At 38.3% G+C, this 20002-nt stretch overlaps 1 protein-coding gene across 1 annotated transcript in view; it reads right to left on the bottom strand.

Moving 5' to 3' along the window:
- The window catches only part of CFTR (cystic fibrosis transmembrane conductance regulator (ATP-binding cassette sub-family C, member 7)), a gene marked incomplete at its 5' end in the record, with an annotated part of 68443 nt that overhangs the window by 29228 nt on the left and 19213 nt on the right, over positions 1–20002 (bottom strand). Inside the window, 7 exons of the mRNA XM_010087678.1 lie at positions 4183–4262; positions 5321–5574; positions 6038–6075; positions 9084–9212; positions 9861–10593; positions 11516–11602; positions 14273–14367. Of these exons, the coding sequence (XP_010085980.1) occupies positions 4183–4262; positions 5321–5574; positions 6038–6075; positions 9084–9212; positions 9861–10593; positions 11516–11602; positions 14273–14367 (1416 nt within the window). The remainder of the gene's footprint in view (positions 1–4182; positions 4263–5320; positions 5575–6037; positions 6076–9083; positions 9213–9860; positions 10594–11515; positions 11603–14272; positions 14368–20002) is intronic.

The following is a 20002-nucleotide window of genomic DNA, read 5'->3' as shown; positions in this document are numbered from 1 at the left end:
ACCTCATCCTCAGTAGCTCCAGACAGATTTAGCTAAATCAGGCCTTGATCTTTACTCTTGAAGCACCTTAAGCACTTAAGACTGTTTTTGTCTCATGCCTAAATCTAATGAAAATCAGGTACATCAGTGTACACAGAATAGGAAAGCTCTGCTTTGTATCAGTGTTAACTTGCACGCTAAACAACTAGCTGAAACTGCAAACTTATCAGCCGTAAGCAACTGCAAATGGACAATTCGGACAAAATTATGAACATCACTTTACATTACGAACATCACTGCAAATGACCAATCAGCAAAGAAACAGATGGAAAGCAAAACTAATTTCACATCAGGAAGAAACCTGCAGTTGGTGCTTTTGCTACTACATCCACATAAATTCAAGGAAGGATTTAAATTCCGAGTACTCCAACTCAGAAGCCTTTCACAAACAGGTAAGTATGTTCCAGGTTCCCTACCATTTGTTTTCATCATAAATGAGCAAACCACTAGCAGAATCAAAGTTTATGAAAAAAAAAAATATTGTAACAGCCGAACTAGTTAAAAATTTATTTCACTAGTTTCCTCATTTCTCCTAAAAGAATGGTGACACTTGTGGGTTATGCTTCTGGAGGCTGTATAGCACTGGTCTGTAGCAATGCAAGAATGGATTTGTGTTTATTCATTATTTCAAACTGCAGAATTTAGTACCTCTTGTATCTACAATCGTTATGAAGCAAATGAGCTGTTTAACTGATATCGAGCCAAGTTATACATACAGCTCTCACACTGCATGATTACACAGTCACACAGTGACTTTTTAAATTCCTGTTTCCAACATTTACTCAAATTTTGCAAAGGCCACCATGATGCCATATTGTTCTCACTGCTGGTCAAACAGTTATTTCACTAAAAATATTGAATATGAAAATTAGTGATATCTCATAAATTCCAAACACAAAACAAGCGTAAAGTCAAACAGAAGATGACACCAGCTCTAAAAGGGCAGGAGCAAAAATCAACACACAACCTGGCTACATTGGCATATGGTCAGGGAATGGCAGCAGAAGGCTCATGCAGCCCACTCAAGAGCCACAGTCCTGCACTGCAGTGACCCAGGTGCTGAGCCTTCAGGCCTGGTACAGCGGCCAAACAGGGAGACACAGTCGCATGCTTCCTCTATGTCACCAGTTTGGAAAATGCAGCTGGTGGCAGAGACAGCAAGTCAGCAAGGGTTCAGGATGGCAATGACTGCAGCAGCCAATCTGGTTATCCAATGGAGGTTTATAATTTAGGGAAAACCAGCCATAACCACAGCTATAAATGTCCAACAAGTTCACTATGACCTTTTGAGTGTGACTATATGAAACCCTAAGGACAAGCAATATATGCTAGCAGAATCTCACATGAAGGATCTCCAAGAAATGATGACTCCACTGTAAGCACTGGTAGAAGACTGAGATGGATGTGAAAAACTAGTGGTAATGCTACTGCAGTCATTAACTGGCTACAATTCATACCCAAGATATACAGAAGCAGGTCAGATGTCTGTCAAAGAAAATGTCACAGATGCTCTCTCTTGTCATTGATGAGAAGGTTAATACCACTTCTTCTTCTTTTATGGGCCAGTGACCAGAGAGTAACCCTGGCCTCTCTCATCCTGAAGCATCATTCATCCTGGATGAAAAGCCCTGCTCCTGAAAATGGAAGGCCTCCTGATACATCTAATGCCCGTAAAAGTCTTAAGAAAAACTCTGTCATGACATCCACAGCTGCAACAGAGAAGGAAGCAGTGTCCCTAACCAAGGAGTTAGCCAGAGTCATCTACCAGCACATTTTCAAGGAAGAGAGAGTAAGAACCAGCTCTAAAATTTAGTGTCAAATTCTTGGGAAAAGTTTAGAAGTCATAATGACGAACTTATGCAAACGTAAACTTAAGGCTACCAGAGACCAAGTCTCCATCTCCCCCAGAACTGGATTTAGTCATCCCAATACATTTAGAAGCTAACCTTTTCTGTAGATCTCTGCTCCTGGGAGGGAATAACCACATGCACCAGTTCAGGTTGGAGGCTGACCAACCAAAAGCAGCTTTGCAGAGAAGGCCTTGGGGCTCCTGTTGGACCATGAGGTGGCAACATCCCCCTCATGTAAAATCCAGCATGGCTCTGAGCAACCTGCTCTAGCTGAACCTGCTTTGAGCAGAGGGGCTGGAGAGGTCCCATACCCTAGATTCAGAGGTCCTTTCCACATTCTGTTACTGAGATAATCATCCCAGGAGAAAGTCATAGGTATCATTTCTCTGTAACTTTCAGAAGAATCTGACTTTGTTCATTAGCATTCTGAATCTATGGACAATCAGAAGAAATATTTTATGATGGCATGACTGGCAAAAAGTATTCAAGACAGTGGATAGGTTCGATGATCTTCACCAGATAAACCTGGAAAGACAGGGAAGCTTATCATACATGTCCAGGAGCCTCTGCAGTTGAGACCGAGGAGACAAAGGTGAACCTATGGGACATTAGAGCATAGATTAGCCTCCGAAAGGCATCAGAACAGAAAAGCCAAATCTAGGGATTGTCCTTATACTTGAAAATATGAAAAATTAGTCAGTTTCTTGTAGAGAGTTTGAAAGGTAGAGACAGACTAACTAAAACAATTTTGGAATAACATCCCCATGGCAGATTCAAAATATCACAAACAAAATGGCCACACCAGAAAAGACAATAGTGAATCCTGATCACACCAAAGGAGGTCTCAATGTCCATGTCAATGTTTATTCATTCAGCAAATCTTCATGATGTCAGCAGAACATGAAGTAGAGCTGTAATGTCCTTGAACCTCTTCATGGCTCACTGCAACTGGCATCTTTCAAGTCATGAGCTAAAGTTATCAATTACTAACAAACATATGGGGAAAGGGATTCAGTTTTGATCAGATTGTCATGTTGGTAAGAACTATAAAGCAGAGCAAACTCACAGATGTAGACAGTGCAGTAGAGTGTTTGGGCTGATTAAGTGTGGCCTGCATATCTCCTAAATAAAGGTAGAGAGGAACAGGAAGGCCAGGGAAGATTTGCTTTTCTTTTTTAAATGTTCTGGGAACCAGGTCTATCTGAGGAAAAGCTACCATTGCAGCATTAGCAGTGGGACACTAATGAGGGGTGGTGGGATTCACACAGAGACACAAAGTCTCAGAACAGGCAGGATGGGGAGCAAACAAAGGCATTCTCCTTGAGAAACACTGAAATTGCCTCTATCTCTGTATGTCTTCAATGTTTTCTTCAGTGTGGATGAATTTGAAGGTCATTTAAAACTCGAGACTTTGCAATGCATGGAGTTTCCCAGCAGGTATGCTAGAAACAAGCCTTTCCAACTAAAGAATAAAAAGCTTGCAATTCTACAACTCTTAGGGATGTAAAATTCCTCCAAGGAGTAGTCATCCAAAGCCCTCCTCCACCACAAATAGTTATCCAGTGCCTGAAAGACTCAGCTTAAAACGCAGAGCCTCAGGGAAGCCATGAAGATGCAAAGGACAGAAGACAAAATTAGGCAGTCACAATTGTGAATGGGGAAAAAAAAAAAAAAAGAAAAAAAAAGAAAAAGAAAAAAAATAGCAGAACTGCCCAACCAAGAGTTGAAAGTACATCATCACGGGTCAAACTCCCCAATAAGGCAGGCCTTCAAGAGTTTCCAGAGAAGATAAAAGAACAGAAAAAACAAGAATATATTCAACAAAAGAGAAGAAGTAAATTAAAGGTGACACTAGCAAACTTGGAACAAAAGAATCTAAGGAGGTAAAGTCATGAAAACAACTGAATGCAATCAAAGGATAGCATGAAAAAAATATTAATCTTGCACCAAGATAACTGACAGAAACTAAGGAACTCCCTTTACAGCTTTGAAGCTGAATGTGGGTAGCAGCAGGGGTACTTGTACTGTAGGGGTCTCTAGGGCAAAAATGTTTCTGAGCCTGAGTACTAGAAGTGGTTTGCACAAACAATAGAGGTACATATACGAGCAAAAAAAGAAGCAATGAAGTTGACTTAAAGATAAGTAGCTATGTAAACAGATACACAGACTGAAAAAAAGGAAGAGGGATTTAATTCCAGTTGTTATTTCTTCTTATTATTTATTTTGCATGATGTGCAACTGAAACTTCACAGTGCTATAAGACAGCAAAATTTAGAACTTTTATTCTACAAACCTGAATGAAGTCAAATACTGTAAGTGGAAGTAAGTCATCCAGTATTGCTGTATCTTTTGAGAATCTGTTAAGCATACCACCTATGGATTAAGAAAAAAAAAAAAAAAGGAAAAAAAAGTCAAACATTTTAACAAACCAAAAATCCTACACTTATTACTTTAACAAAAAGTACAACCTTTTCTGAATACAAAATATTAAGGATAAGTACAAGATTTTTTCTAGTACAAGCAATTCCATTACAGTTTAGTGGAGCTACAGCTTCTTTCCCCACGGAGGAATCTGGCTCCACAAATTCTGTTTCAGCCCTTAAAATCTCAGAAAAACCCCAAGAAAAGGTAATAAAAACAAAGAAACATAATTAAACAGGACAAAAACAGGCACAAACCATAACATCTGTACCCCTTATGCAGCAAGCTCTGCTGATACATGGATAATTTGTACATCAGCATTTGTGCAAGTTTGTACACCAGTTGCTTAGCTTCTGAGCAGAATTACGGTATTAATCACCAGGTAACAACATAATTAAGAATATAATGAGAAAATGAAGGAGAAACCCTATGTTGTATTGTCATTTACTGATGTCTCCTGTAATCTAGTACACACCAGTAAGAAGGGTACGGGATAGGAATTTAATGTACAGCAGGAGATGGAACTTTTTGTATCAGCTATATAATGAACTCTGTTCCAACTCCAGAGGAAAATTTGAATATGCATATCATTATTCACACTAACTAATGTTTTATGCCATTTTAGTAGGGCTACTCATGAAATAAAGCACTATTTATCATCCATACCTGATTCCTTGTCACTCACCACATAGCTGACTATGTCTTCTTATTGCAGTTTGAGACAAAGTCTATTCATTAGAAGTTATTCTAGCTTTATTGCCTCAAACAGCTAACAATTAATTTTCTCCAACTTACAAGGTGGTATTTCAGAATCAGAATTGACAGCTGAAATATATCACACAAAGTGCAATCGAGGTTCATTGAAAGATTCGCAAATTACTTTATATGGCTAACTTTTTAACATTCAGCTTGACCAAAAATGTAAATGGAAAGCAACAGTCTCCTTTAACAGACTATAAACTATTTAATTGAAATGAAATCCATACATGAGTCAATCTCATCTCAGTTACCTGCTTTCCAAGAGTTGAATGTTGACATCGGTGCATGAAGAACTGCATGCACCATCTTTTGATGAAGAGTTTTAGACACTGTTATAAGCGTATGCACAAGGGGCAAACCTCTGAAGATTCCCATGGCAAGCAGGGTATCTGCCACTCCCACATAGATATAAATGATGTAGTAGGAGCTGGTGTCAGTGACAATCACAGGAGGTTTGCCAGAGGTACTGTTTTCTGATTGTGTTGCATTTGCTTTCAAAGCTGTCCTGTGTGATGGAAAATAAAAATTAATGCATTACTGGAAATTGCATTTTTTTTCCTCTTTCATTTTCTGTACTAAACAAATAGTACCAAAATAGTTCATTTGTTTTAAGGCTATGTTAATGTTTAGTTATATATATTGCTAGTAATTTTTTACATATTGCCCTGTAGGTATGAAATATAAATTATTAGTGGACCCGATATTCCACTAAGACAAAATTACTCTGAGTGTGTTCAGGGGCCAAGGCAATAAATGGCTTATACATCTCCTTAGATACCTTTGGCGATTCAGGTGCCCACCAGTATTTACAGTAATTTCTGAAATCAGTTGCAATTGTGCAATGAATGGTTTTTACCAAGATGGAAATTAATCCATTGGTATTCAAGTACAACCCTTCCAAGTTTTCTCCAAACTACTGTGAAAATGTACTGCCTTGGTAGTCTCTTGCAAAGATCACTACTACTTACTTTTTAAGATACCATAACCCAGCAATAGAAGCAGCTACCTGTGACCAAAGAAAACAGAGTCAATTTTTTGTCTTGTCACATTATGTACTTTTTCTTACTTATCTTCTTTCACTGACTTTATAATTGTTTGTAGAGGGAGCATTATAAATGCATGGAAGTCAAACTTCCCTGAAGCAAAAACCTTGTCATATCTGTTCTTCTTTCCACAGAAACCATTTAGTGCATCCCACCAAGAAAGCTACATTTAGACTTGTATTACAATCAGGCTCCTAAGTGGCTAAATATTCTGTTTTTTACTGTGCTATTAACAAAGGCTTGCTAATGCATTCCTAATGACAAGGAACATTCACGGTATGCTTTAACGTATTTTAAGTTTTAAAGAGGAATATTTCTTGATGGCCCTAAAAGAGTAAACTCTCTCAATATCTTCAAAGACAGCTACTCAAATATCAATGTCAAAGCTTTAACATTGTTATTTTTGCATTGTCGTTCTTGCTAGTTAACAGCTACATGTGATATATCTATTAGTCTGATATTGCTTGGCTGCTAGTTGCACATAATTCTCCAAATAATCTATTTTAATATTTTTAAAATGTGAAATTAAACTCTTGTTCTTGTGAGATGCCTCAGTGCTCAGAGAAGCTTACTCTATGATGCATTTGCTTGTCCATCCACTGAGACACTGGAGATCTTCATCTAGTCCATCACATTTCAATCTGCCTTATTTCTGCCTATGATCTTTTTTCTAAGGGTCTAGCATGCTCTTCCCATATATTTTTATAGCACTGGTACAGGAATGTATTACGATAATACCTCAGCACATAAAGTCATCTCCTTGGGAACCACTAACTTCTGCATGTTCCTGTAATAACTTTATAACTGTATAACTGTATAATTTTATATTCCTGTATAACTTTACAGTAAATAACCCAAGCTTGAACATGATGCCCTGAACTTATGCATTTGTAAGGATCAGGCTTCTTTCACAATATTTTTACATCTCCCAGCAGAACTGTGTTCTGATCTTGACTCCTCACAACAGAGGACTATTTTTTTTCAGCTAGGAAGATTAAGGTAGACAGTATTGTGACCGAATAACTTCACAAAGACTTTCTACATGTTACCATTCATAACTGCTCTTCTTCCTGTCCAGCACCCCTTGTCTCCGAGTATTACACCTAGGAAACACAGCTTCGAGGCGCTTAAGCGAGCTACACACACAGCACGCCCCCTCCTCACCACCCTCCCCTCCCCACTCCCCAACCCCCCCAAGTCTAGGAAGAATGCACAAACAATGCCCTATTTATGGTGATCTGTGTGGGCTTACCTTGTGACCTACAATGCAAAATAATCCATTCTAAATCTAAAATAGTATCTCTACCATTTCCACAATGGTCCCATCCAGCTCTGAAGGGTATCAAAACTCCACTTTCAGTTTACTTAGTCACTACTTTCTCAGCTCAGCTCTTTGGTGTTCATCACTAGTCTCTCTTCATTGTCTAAGGTCAGAAGGTTACAAACTCTTAGCACAGGCCACATAACCACTTGGCATGGTATTTCATCTCATGCATAGAGGTTTGCTACAGGTTATACAGTCTGTGCTATGACTGAATTATCTTCCAGCCCATTAATTTATCAATAGGCTTTTACTTCAGCAACAGTCACGCGGGAAAGTTTAACTTAGATGGATACATTCTTTGTCATAAGATTTACTCTCCAATTAGAAGATGAGGCTTTTGAATTATTTAAAAGGGTTTTAGTCTAATTTAAAAGCAATAATTTGTAATGCAAGATTAGAAATGTACGCTGAACATAAGGGGATAAATCTGATGTACCTAAAAGTTAAAATTTCCTTTTCCTCAACAACTCACATTCAGCTTTGCCTTTGTGTGTTTACACAGTCATCTTCCACCACCATGAAAATAAAACTTACATGATAAGAACAGCTACACATCTAAATACTGTCTTGGTTCTGGAAGTGGTTTAAAAATTTGGGATCTCATACTAGATCTAAGCTTCAGGCTTTATTCCTGGTCTAAGCTCCAGGCTTTATTCCTGGTCCAAAAGAACCAATTTAAATCACCTGTATAACATTAGTGTAAATTCAGGATACCATCAATCATATCCTTCTCCAGGTTTGATGATACTAGAAGTTTGAATGCTACCACAGAACTGCTAAAAACCTTTCACTGACACAACCATCCAGAAACTAGTCCTATATTCCTAATGGATTCTTCTTTTCTTTCAGTTCATGTTGAAAAATGCCAAGAGAAATTGGTACCATATTTTATAAACTGACATATGAATACAGTCTCCTCAATCTCCCAGTCTGCTCTCTGAAACATGTTCCTTCCCTCAGAAAAACAGTTGATTTAGGATATTAATTGTAAAAAAGGACACAATTTCTGTTACAAGAAAAACAGTGAGACTTGCATGATCAGGCAGACGTTCTTCAGCACTTTTTCTGACAGTGTTTTCCACTTTCCACTGTACTTGGAAAAAGTCTTCTCTGCACACTGCAAGAACACCCCATCCATCTTCAAATGCTGTCACAGGCATTCAGCTCTCTGCCTTACTGCCACTCGTCTTTTACCAGGAGCAAAGCTACTAACGCATTTTTTAAAGCAATTCTCCAGAATTTACATATGTACTTATAAAAAGAAAATCTAATAATTATTTTTGTTAACCTGACAAAGCTCTCAGAAGCAAAGATATCTTTTAATGGAAATGAAAATTCTTCACCTGTGAACAGGAAACCTGTGTAGGGCAACAACTCTCATTTATGGAACCACACAGCAGAAAATAACTGAGATAATTTGAGAAGGTGGGTCTTCTGCTGCCGTGCATTAGTCACTACCATTGTTGAGAAATGCTCCTCTAAACAGCAGAAAAATAATTGCAATATCATTTAACAGCAGTTGCCAATGAGTGATACATACATGAGCTAATGTCTTGATGCGTTATCCATCTATCCTTTTATCACAAACAGCACAGTTTGAACAAACAACACTTGTAGCAACACCACATCAAGTGCAGATTTTCTTACCTCAAATAAGAAGACCACCACACAGAAAATTAGAACAAAAATCAAGTTTTTGTGGATGGTAACATATCTGAAATAGGTATTCCATGTGGTAACAGTACCCATGCTTTCAGCATCATCAGCAAAGCATTCCTGTCAAAGAATTGATAAAACCATAGTCAGAATGATAATAATATGAGAATTTCTGACACATGGATGCTTTCATTCTTGCTGCTTACTCACGCCAAATAATTGAACTGCAGCATTCAAACTGGCTGATAATGATGGGAGAGGAAGGTACTGACCGGTTGAGTCATCTTTGATATAACACAGTTTAGAGATTAGTTGAAATTTTCAGACAACACTGAAAGAAACAAGATTTGTCCAGCAGTACTAGGAGCTCAAAAATCATTAATCCATAGCTATTTTCTTTCAGTGGAGATTATTATTGTGCTGTCTGAGTAAATTTGTAAGTACTCTGAGGGATTTTTTTTTCTGTGAAGTCAATAAAGCAAAAGAAAAAATGGGCAGTGATTCAGCAAATAATGAGTTTAAATATTTCTTGTAGACTTTTTTCCATCTAGGAAAGTACTTTAGAATAATTTTTTGAGGATTTCAATTATTTCAAGGCTATATTTGAGAAAAAAAAAACCAACCCAAAAACACAGATACTCCAAAAAGATATACACAGAGAAATACTCCATTAGGAATTACATAGTCAGGTAGAAAAATATATAAGCAGTATATTGCACTAAACTATCACCATATCAAAAACCAAGATGAACATATATCAACACACACCTTCAAATCCTCTTCATTGATTTCATCAGTTATGTCTAAGACACTGTCTCGAGACAAGCGCCTGCTGTAGATATCTATCTCAGCGGACAGGTTTGTCTGAGGCACCACAGACATCTTCCGAAAAGCTGTACTTCCCTTTTTGGAAAAGTTTGGTCCATAGTTTATAGAGGTGCCCGTCATCAGGTTTAACACAGATTGCCTCCTCCGACCTGGCAGCATGTGGTCAGTGTTTAGCATGTTACTCCGAAGCAGACCTACATCTCCCTGTTCCAAGTCAGGTAACAGTGAGAGCCTCCTTTCTCGTGGGTCGTTGTAGCCATCTTCTATCCCATTGATCTGTAGCCCATTCTTCTGCACTACTGAGAACTTCCTACTTGCATTAAGGGGGTTAATAATTATGGAGTTCTTCCTTTTGTCATTAAAATCTGATGTCTGTTTAAAAGATTGCTTCTTTATTTCGCTTCGTGATCCCAAGCCTTCTCCTTCAATGGAAAACCGTCGGAGAGTCTCGGTTAGAATTGAATTTCTTCTCTCTGCACTGAACTGATCAAAAGAATCAAATCCCATCAGTTCTGAGCTGAAGTCTGGCCGTTGACCCTGAAGTTCAGAAAATGTTCCATAGAAATAGCAGCTCCCCTCATGTAATATTAATATTTTGTCAGCAATCTTTAAATGTTCCAGTTTTGAAGTAACCAAGATCCTAGTTTTATTTGCCATCAACTTGCACACACAGCTAGAAAAGATGAAAGTGTTAAAAATAAGATTTTTTTTTTCTTCATGATTAAATGTCACTTTTATCTCTTTCACTTTCAATCTATTTGCTTTTACCTGCCCCCCCTCCCTGTATGAGCAGTCTTGGGTGCTCCCTCAAACTACAAAGGAGGTAGCAACCTGAGATGTGTAAAGGGTGAGGAAGCAAAAAGCAAAAAAAAGGGGAAAATTTAATCATTTTTAGGTCAATCCAAAAAGCATAGTTCAACATGAAAATTAAATATTTCTTTTCATCTTAAGGTTTCTTAGATCTTTTGCTACTAAACTTAAAAATACTACCTTGTTTTCAAAACTTCAAACTCACGGTGACTGAAAAGCTCATGGATGGCCGTGTCCTTACTGTTTTGAGCTACACCACCAGGACAAGCCAGAATTCTCTGCCTTTGGCGAACCTGCTGCCAATCTCTTGGTCAGTGGGCACTTTTCAGGTGACCAGTCTTTCAGTGATTAGAAAAACAAGACAAAGTATAGCTTTTTGGTAAAAATGTATGCTTACAAAGCAGGTAAGTGTTTTAAAATGAAAACCTTTCTGGTTCGCAGCATCATAGCAGATATAAAGCCATGCACTCTCAGAGTAACAGATTCTAGAAGGCTCAATACATTGACATGGAAGAGGGAGCAGTAATGCTCACACCTGGCCCAGACTTGTTCCCAGCACAGTAGAGAGTCCTACTGTTAACACAAAATACTCATGAAAATCCCTAAAAAATAAACATCTCCAAAATGATAAATTTTATCACTTTAGTATTTTTGTAATGCTATTAAATTCCTGTTCTTGGTTTTACTTTGTGCTGCTTTTGTAATGCTATTAAATTTCTGTTCTTGGTTTTACTTTGTGCTGCTTGGTAGGGTTCTTAAATACAATCTATCAAGACATACAGTACCTTTCAAATATCTCTTTTTCTGTAAAAATGTCTAAATGTCCAAAAGGAGAATCCAGGAGATACAAATCAGCATCTTTGTACACTGCTCTGAACAGAGAAAATGAAAATGAAATAAACTTTCACAACCCTTATAAATTTATGTAAGTATTATATAAAAAATAAAGCCTTTACAGTTTTGTCTCAAAAACTTGCAATTGATGGACTTTTCTACAGTATAAATAGGGAGCTGGAGTTCAACGTTAAATGTGCTTATAGGTCAGCTTTCAATAAAGTCTTTCCTTGCTGCAGACCACATTACAAACTAAATTAGTTTTCCATTAATTTCTGTGCAATCAAAGGAAGCTATACAGCTGCCTTTTACACAGGTTACTCTATAAAGATCTGATTATGGCCTGAACCTGACAGTTTCCATTGGTGTACAATGACCATTTAACTGGGAACTCAGTACCTACCGTAATACCTATTGGTGCCTAAGGGAATATTACATATAAGTAAATAAGTGTGTGAAAAGACTTAGGTCTCAGCACTTACTTTTAAAAGTACTTCAAAATAACTGGGGAGACAAGTTGCATTAGTGAGCCACAATCTTGCAAACATTATCTGAAATAGGACTGTACAGTATTTCAAGTTCAAGACATGAAAAACTATTTGCAGCATTAGGACCTTAAGATCTGTGTGCCTCAACAAGGCTCACTGAGACCTAAATCTGTGGTTAAGAGGGGTTTTTTCTAAATCAATTTCAAAGAAGTTCAAAAAAGTCCCTTGCCTTTCTCTGTGATTATGAAAATCACGATGTAATATGAAACAGGGTATAATTAGTAAAACAAATTTGAACAGCTGCATTTTGGTACTTTTTAAAATACTCTAAAAATGAGGTTTAAAATAATTATGTTAAACAATGTGAAAATATTTAACCACCAGGAGAAAAAGCCCTCACTAATAGCACATTATGTTAATAAACCAAGCAACTTTATTGAAAAATCCTCTGTCGTGATGGATTTCACTAACCATACATTATGATGTAGTGGCTGCACAACAACAAAAAGTTCATACTGTTCTTGGTGCTTTCATCAGCAAAAAGTTTGCAGTTTTTTTCCTGAAAGAATGGTAGCACTCAAATTATTGCTATAATTTGTATGTTGGCCTCAGTGGCTATACACGACTGGCTTTAGGGTACCGGGCCAGTGAGCTAGCTCAAACCAAGGGCATGCACCATTTTTTTCCCTTGGTCCTTTCTTTCCCCTGGTTGTAGCTGCAGGCACTGACAGTCCTCTGTAAGAAAGATGGACTCAGGCAATCTCTGTCTGCTTCTCATGACTGCTGGCTGATGGCACTTCCAGCAGGGATTCTGATTTTACATGACTTTGCACAGAGTACACCAGAGACATGTATGCAGCCAGTCCAAGCATACAATGTCCAGCTTATTGCCAGTACAGATGGGAAAAACCCAGTGCTGTAATCCTAAATTTTCTCCTCTGGCTTTCTCAGAGCTTCATCTGCAACCCACACCTCAATACCTGCCCACCTTGCTGTATGCTGAGCATAGACTGGAGCCCAAACAAAACATAAAGCAGATACAGCCACTGTCTTTGGGATCTTTAATTTTTTAAAAAATAATAACCATATAGCTGACAATAAAGATATTATAGCACTTCTGTGACTCTCCAGTATATGTGTTGTGACCATCTGAAATGTGACAGACATGATTCTTCACAGAATCTGGGAAATGCTTCACATAAATGTTGCATTTTAAATGAAAATCTAAGTGGGTTTTGTTGGCTGGAGATTTTTTGCTCTGAAAGCTTTTCCTGCTCCTCCACCCCTCTCTTATCTTACCACATAAAACAGAACCATCTATATGTCTCTTCCCTCTCACAAATCCACTAGAAAGATCCACACTGAAAGCCTCTCTATTGTAATGAGCCCATCTTTTAGCCTCACCCAGACATGTACGTCTTTCATGGGATGCCACCGTGGATCACCATAATGTGATTTTACTTCTACCCAGCATTTCTGAGCATTGAAACCAGCACAATTTGCACTTGTCACAGAAATAAATGGGGCCATTTACACGTCAGAGCTATCATTACCGGATTTCTGATGATAGCTAAATATTCCACTGAAACACATAGCTAATTTATAAGACAAACACCGATGTTATTGTTCTGTAGACCTTCAAAATTACTTATTAACATTGGAAGGTCAAACAGACAAGGCCAGAACATTATTCATAGGTACTGACTAGCCATTGCTTTACACTTTTTCTTTTTACCACTGAAAAAGACCAAAACCATTAGCAACATTTTTTGAAAGATGGCATTTTTTTCATTTTTGTTACCTGCAAACAGAGAGTATGTCATTAATCAATACATAAACTGCTTTATAGGATTGTCATAGCAGGGAAAAATCCTGGAATATTTCTTATTTGTATCCTTGTATGGGTTTCTTCGGTACTTAAGAAAGCTACACTTAAAGGTCTGAATCTCTAATCTTGAATCAGGAAGGGAAGGATTAATCTTCAGCTAAGCCATAGCGTGTGTCTGACATCAAACTTTTAAAATTCAATAAATAAATATGCAGGTGTATCACAGACACAATTGCATAGCAAAACTCTGGTTTCTGATCGTAAAATGAAGTTCCTGATATACCTGGTGGATATGTATTTAGCAGGACTTGGTCCATGCATATCCAAGTGCTTAGGCATAATATTCTCCTTATACATTAAACAGTGCTCTACTTCGAGAGCAAAATACTCACCTTGCTAGTGAGATTCGTGCTCGCTGACCTCCACTCAGACTGATTCCACCTTCGCCCAGCACTGTATAATCTTTGTCTGGGAACTTGGAAATGTCCTGTTAACAATTTTTTTTAATAATCAGACATGTATTTTCCATATCCAAGAAACTCAAGCTACAGACTAGATGGAAGCATAGTGTACAACAGTGTATAGACAGGTTAGAGAGAAGTTGTAAAAAAAAAAAAAAACCTCCCACAGAGGTTTATTTCTTTCATTTGTTTATGTAATCAGAAATGGTGATAAAAAACCCCATATCATTCTACCTCAGAGAGCAAACACAAGCTCCAAGATCTCAAGAATAAATATTTGTCTTAATTGCTAGATGTCCATAAAGGCAAGGAATGTACCTTCACACAACATCAATCTAAGAATTCGAGCCTTCTGTCAAATAGCAATGACAAATGCACTTGCCACGGAAGTTAGGGAGAGCAAGAAGCAAACTCAAGATCTGAGCTCTTTAAAACCCAGAGAAATTTATACTTCGGGCAAGTTCATTAAAAAAGTCTTGCACAAAATTCCTAGCTGGGAATGCCAGGAATGTTCAAGGTTTGCAACAGGTTTGGCAGCCAAGTTCTACCGCTTGGGCTGAAGTTACAACTCATGACTACGCTAAAAATCAATCTTAAGCCAGTGATAAAACCAGAAAATACCATTTCACTCTGATGTGAGACAGAGAAAGGAATATAGGATGTCTTTCTGCCCCACTGGCAGAGGTGGACAAAATTTTCTTGAAAGGGGTATTTAGCACCGAAACTGAGAACCCATGCAAACCACAGTAATTCATCGAAAAGGAGACATGCAGAATGGCTTGTGTGCCTGAAGACTGTCTAGTTTTTCTATTTTTACAGTTGCTCTAACCAAAAAATATTAATTCTTTACCTGGCCTACGTCCTATAGCCAATACAGCAGCACCACTATCACTGTGGTAGCAGCAGTTTCAGGGGACTTTTCCCAGAAACATGGGCTCTATGACCCCTCTTGTGCCCCAGGCACCTAGGTTTCCAGCAGGTACGACTCCAGGGCAGTTTCCCATGCACCGAGCTGGAGCCCCAGAGCATCCCAGAAGCTCCCAGTGCCTGTGCTCCCCACTCAGCAGCACTGGATGCTGCTCTCACTGCCTGTGCGTGTGCTCCCGCTCCCAAGGCAGGGATCCCCCAAAGCCGAGAAAGCTGACCGAGTCGTCTGATACCAGCCAAAATCAGCACCAGTGTTCTCATGATTTACAAAGATTTTCCTTTTAGAGCAACTTCTGGGGGAAAAAGGTGCCATGCAAAATCCCTCCAAAAGTGAGCTTCTGGGAGCAGGCTTTAGGCAGCACCCCGGAAGAGGTGGCCTGTTTCAGGGTTTCTCTTTCGCTGGGCAGTCGAGGGGCACTGAGGAACTCAGCTGTCTGCATGTACTCTGCAGCACCCACAGAAAACCTGCAGCTTCTGGGAAAAAGACTGGAAGACATGTGAAGCACTTCCAGGGCAATACAACCTGAGATTCTAAGTTGAGCTGCTCTCTGGAAGTTCACATTTCATACAAAGTCAGATACAACACAATTTTGATTGCCCCTGCTGTGATTTTGATAGTTAAGCACTCTCTGTTGGGCAGCCTTTTGGCATTCCAAGTCTCCAAGGTTTTGCAGAATAAATAAATAAATAAGAATCCTTCCAGAGAAATGTTTCCTTCTTCCTCCCCTGTAAATTGGCCTGACCTCAGGAAAAGAGTGAACAATGCTGTTCAGCCCTGGATCAGTGACAGATGAAAGGTCCAGCCACTCCAGGACTAGAAACTGACTGCCTGGTTTGCCAGGAAATGGGAGATTCTCCCAACTCTTTAATTTGATAATAGCATTTACTTCCTGACTTAAAGGATTCTGACCTCAAAATCAAGATGCTTTTATGTATGGAAAAGCTATTGCAGGTGATTTTCAAATTCTTCCCATGTGAACTAGCTATTTCCCTCTTGTAAAAGGAGACCCACACAAGCAAGTCCCTGGCACTAATGTAACAGCTCAGGTATTAGTAGAAAGAGGTGTGTGAAAAATAGTGCCACCAACATTTTTAAATACAGATGTTCTGAATGTGACAAAATAATCTTCCTATAGGTCATCAAGTATTTAGAGAGAACATGTGAAATTCTAGCATAAAAGCTTTTCTAGCATTTATTTGAGACTATCTGCTCAGATGATAGTAGTTTCACTATGCATGTGGGAGTCGTGTTATTCATCTGTAACTCTAACGTTTACCCAATATCTTCACCTGAACATTGTGATTTGCATGGTTAAGTATCTACATATCTAAGCTGATTTCAACTTAGATTTGTACCTAGTACTGCTGCCTCTAATGGTGTTGGTGTCGCTGCTCTTCCCTGATTCTACTTCTTCTTCCAAAAACACCCAGATGAAGAACTGGGCCCAGTATGTCTTCCCCTGAAAACAGGGTAGAATCCTAGCCCTACTGAAAGAAATTGCATAGCTCCCATTGTTTCAAATCGTGGTGGGATTTCGTCAGATACATTTCTTTGTGTCAACATGGAATTTTAATCAGACTTTTAATGAGTTCCCCTTCTGCTCTCTTCTACCCTTCACCTTGGGATAATATATGGCATAGAACAGGCAAAGAACTTTTCAGACTGTAATTATAATAATTAAAAAATGTTTAGTAATTTCTTTCAAAGGCGTAAACAGAGTGATGAAGTCCAATAGACACACAATGCTATTTGTTGGAACATGCATTACCTATTGTAAAAAAGTACATAGGGCTGGCCCAAATACATCCTTGCTGTCATTTTATGCGGGAAGTGAAATCAAGCCAGGGACAAACATAATGTAATGATGATGAACGGCACAAACCCCAGCACACTAATTAAGTAGCCACTGGATTTTCTTTAACATATCTATTTCTAAATGCTTAAATTGAGAAACCCATTGATAACTATTCAGAGAAGAAATCTCCCACAGTTCCCACAGACATTAATTACTTTTGTGGATGCTTCTGATACCAGAAGCTAACAAATCTCAAGTTGCACACCACTTTTAATATCTGCATGCATTTTTTAACAGTGAAAATGTCATATTCATCTACCTCAGCAGCAAAGAGACAACCCTCATAATACCTTTGGGCTTCATATGGAAGAATATAGCTGAGATAGTTTAAGGTAATACTTCTTTTCAGTGTGAATAGGAAATATGTTCTTGTTACAAAAAAATAAAACCTCAGAATGGGCTTCACACTCCTAAGTCTTTTCTGTAGAGATTGTTTATTGTCAAAATCATTTGATAAATCATTAGCAGCAATTCAGATAATAAAGCATGACAGAAAATAGTTTCTAAGAACCATGCCTTTCAGCAAATAGTTGCTTTATATATCCAAGGCTACTCAAACTACTTAATATATACTTGATAGAACATATGTATTTTACTTCTGCAGCCCCTCTGTCTTCCTTAAGTATGTCCTTAATGATGTGGCTTTTGATCTTCCCTCTTCTGTCTTCCCTCCCAAAAGATAAAACAGTCATGAAACTGATGGAACAGAGCAGCGGTCTTGACTCTCTCCATTTCATCGTCACTAACCCTTTCCTCTATTTCACTTCTGGTTTTTTTACAGTTTCTTTATCACCTCCATCCCCTTCCTTTTCTTCATTGCCATTAACATTCCCCATGTTTATTTTCAGACTTTCCAGAGAATTCCCCTATTCACATTACTACCTCCTCACCTACCAAAGTACTCCCTTTTCTGCCTTCTTCTTTCTCTCTGTGTTTAAGAGAAGCTGCCTCTGAATAGACTTTACAATTCTCTTTCTGTAGCATAGACTATTTGCAATAGATTAGAAGAAAAATACTGAAGCATTTATTGTATAAAATGCCAAGTAAACCTGAATACAGGTTAAGCAGAAGGAGCACCAAGGGTTTCAAGCAGGAACTGCAATATTGTTCCAACCTAAAGAGTATACTCTTTCTCTTTAGTTATAAGAGGAAAATTTACTGTTACCAGCTTTCTCACTAACATGATTATTTCTGTACTTCCAGGCAATCACATTCAATTCTAAAAACTGAAACAAACATCCAGATTTGAACTGAGTGACTAGTAAAGATCTTTAGATAATAAATTTTAAATGTCATTTTGCAGAAAGAATAAGTTTCATTTTGTCCTGATTTTCAGAAAAGAAATTATCTTAAAAGTATGAAAGATGAACTGCAAAATTCAAAGTTTTAAAGTTTTGAAATCAAGTCTTTTGTTTCAGAGTCATACCTACCAGTGAACATTTATTTTAATTTTTAAAAGAGGAAGAATTTTCACTAATTTCTTTATATCTTCGCTTTTGGGGAACCAGCTTGAACATATTCAAGCACTCATTTTCCTGGGCCAGAAGCCAGAAAAACAGAACTCTTTAAAGTATTTCAAATCATAAATTACTTTTTCAAATTTTATTTTATTTAGGTAACTCTCCTCTCTCTGCCTATGATTCCTAAAGATGAGGCTTTTGTTAGATCTTACCTGAACCATTCATAAAGGATTCACGATCTAAAAGCACAAGCTTTGTTTTCACAAGAGTTTGTGACCTCCAGCAGAGTGTCAGGCTCACCCAAAACCCACACGAATGCTCGCAAAACTTGCTTTCTCTATGGTGAAACATTCACATGGAAGAGATTTTTGAAACATGAAGTAGTCAGTATGCTGTGTGTGGGAAGCTTAAATGCAGGGTAAAGGAATTAAATACAATTCCAGAAGTGACAAGGAAGATAGGGCAACGTCCAAGGTAATCAGTCCAGAGCACTGTACCTAAGACAGAGAAAGGGGTGGGGAGAGCTCTCTTGACTGAAACAGACTTTTAACTAAACGATATTAACACAGAACATTACAGAGGGGCTCTGTTAAACATATTTACTTGATCGCTGATAAACTTCTTGAAGTCAGTGCATTTAGATGTTTCAGACTATTTTTTTCTCTAACCGAGATGCTCCACTGCTATAAAGAAACTGTACTAGCCTACTTCCAGTTCCCCCAGGGAACTCACTGTGTCAGCAGCTTCACAACTGACCCGCCCATGATTTTGGGCTACAGACAAGAATTTCAGTTAGAGGAGTCTGCTCATGTCAGTAGATCATACCAGTGCAAGGTGGAAAAAGTATAAAGGTAGCCAGCTTTTGGGCCCACGTGTCTAAGATGCAAATGGTTGTAGTGGGAGAGGCATTTATGCTATTTTAGCTGTTTACATTAGGATGAGATGAACTTCACCTTGACATGCCTGTTGCTCTCCCCAGCTATGAAGACAGGCTAAGCAACTTACTCTCACATAGTTTACACTGTAGACATGTACCTGAATATGTAACCAAGCTACCTCTTAATATCCCCTTGTAAAGAAGTACCTACTACAAAGCACTCAGTTCCAGAATTGAATCCTTATTGTTCCTCTCTTCCACACACTTACGTAAGCTGACAATATCCCTTGTGAGAAACAGGCACAAAATCTGGGCACAAACTATTTAACTTACTGACATAATAACCTCTCAACTCCTACTGATTTAGTTATCTGCCAAAAAAAAAACCCCAAACCAACCAAACAACCAACAAAAAACAAACAAACCCAAAACTAGCACAAACAAAAGGGGCTGGAGCAGTACACTGGGATGCAAGGATATGTGTTTCTGTTTCAGGGCATCCTTGCCATTGCAGTGAACTCGCCACCCAAGGATGGATGTC

This window comes from Pterocles gutturalis, unplaced genomic scaffold (genome assembly GCF_000699245.1).
Source record: "Pterocles gutturalis isolate BGI_N339 unplaced genomic scaffold, ASM69924v1 scaffold23236, whole genome shotgun sequence".
In the NCBI taxonomy this organism is placed as follows: domain Eukaryota; kingdom Metazoa; phylum Chordata; class Aves; order Pterocliformes; family Pteroclidae; genus Pterocles; species Pterocles gutturalis.
Note: the sequence above shows the minus strand (reverse complement) of the source record. Positions and strands in the feature narration are given on the sequence as shown.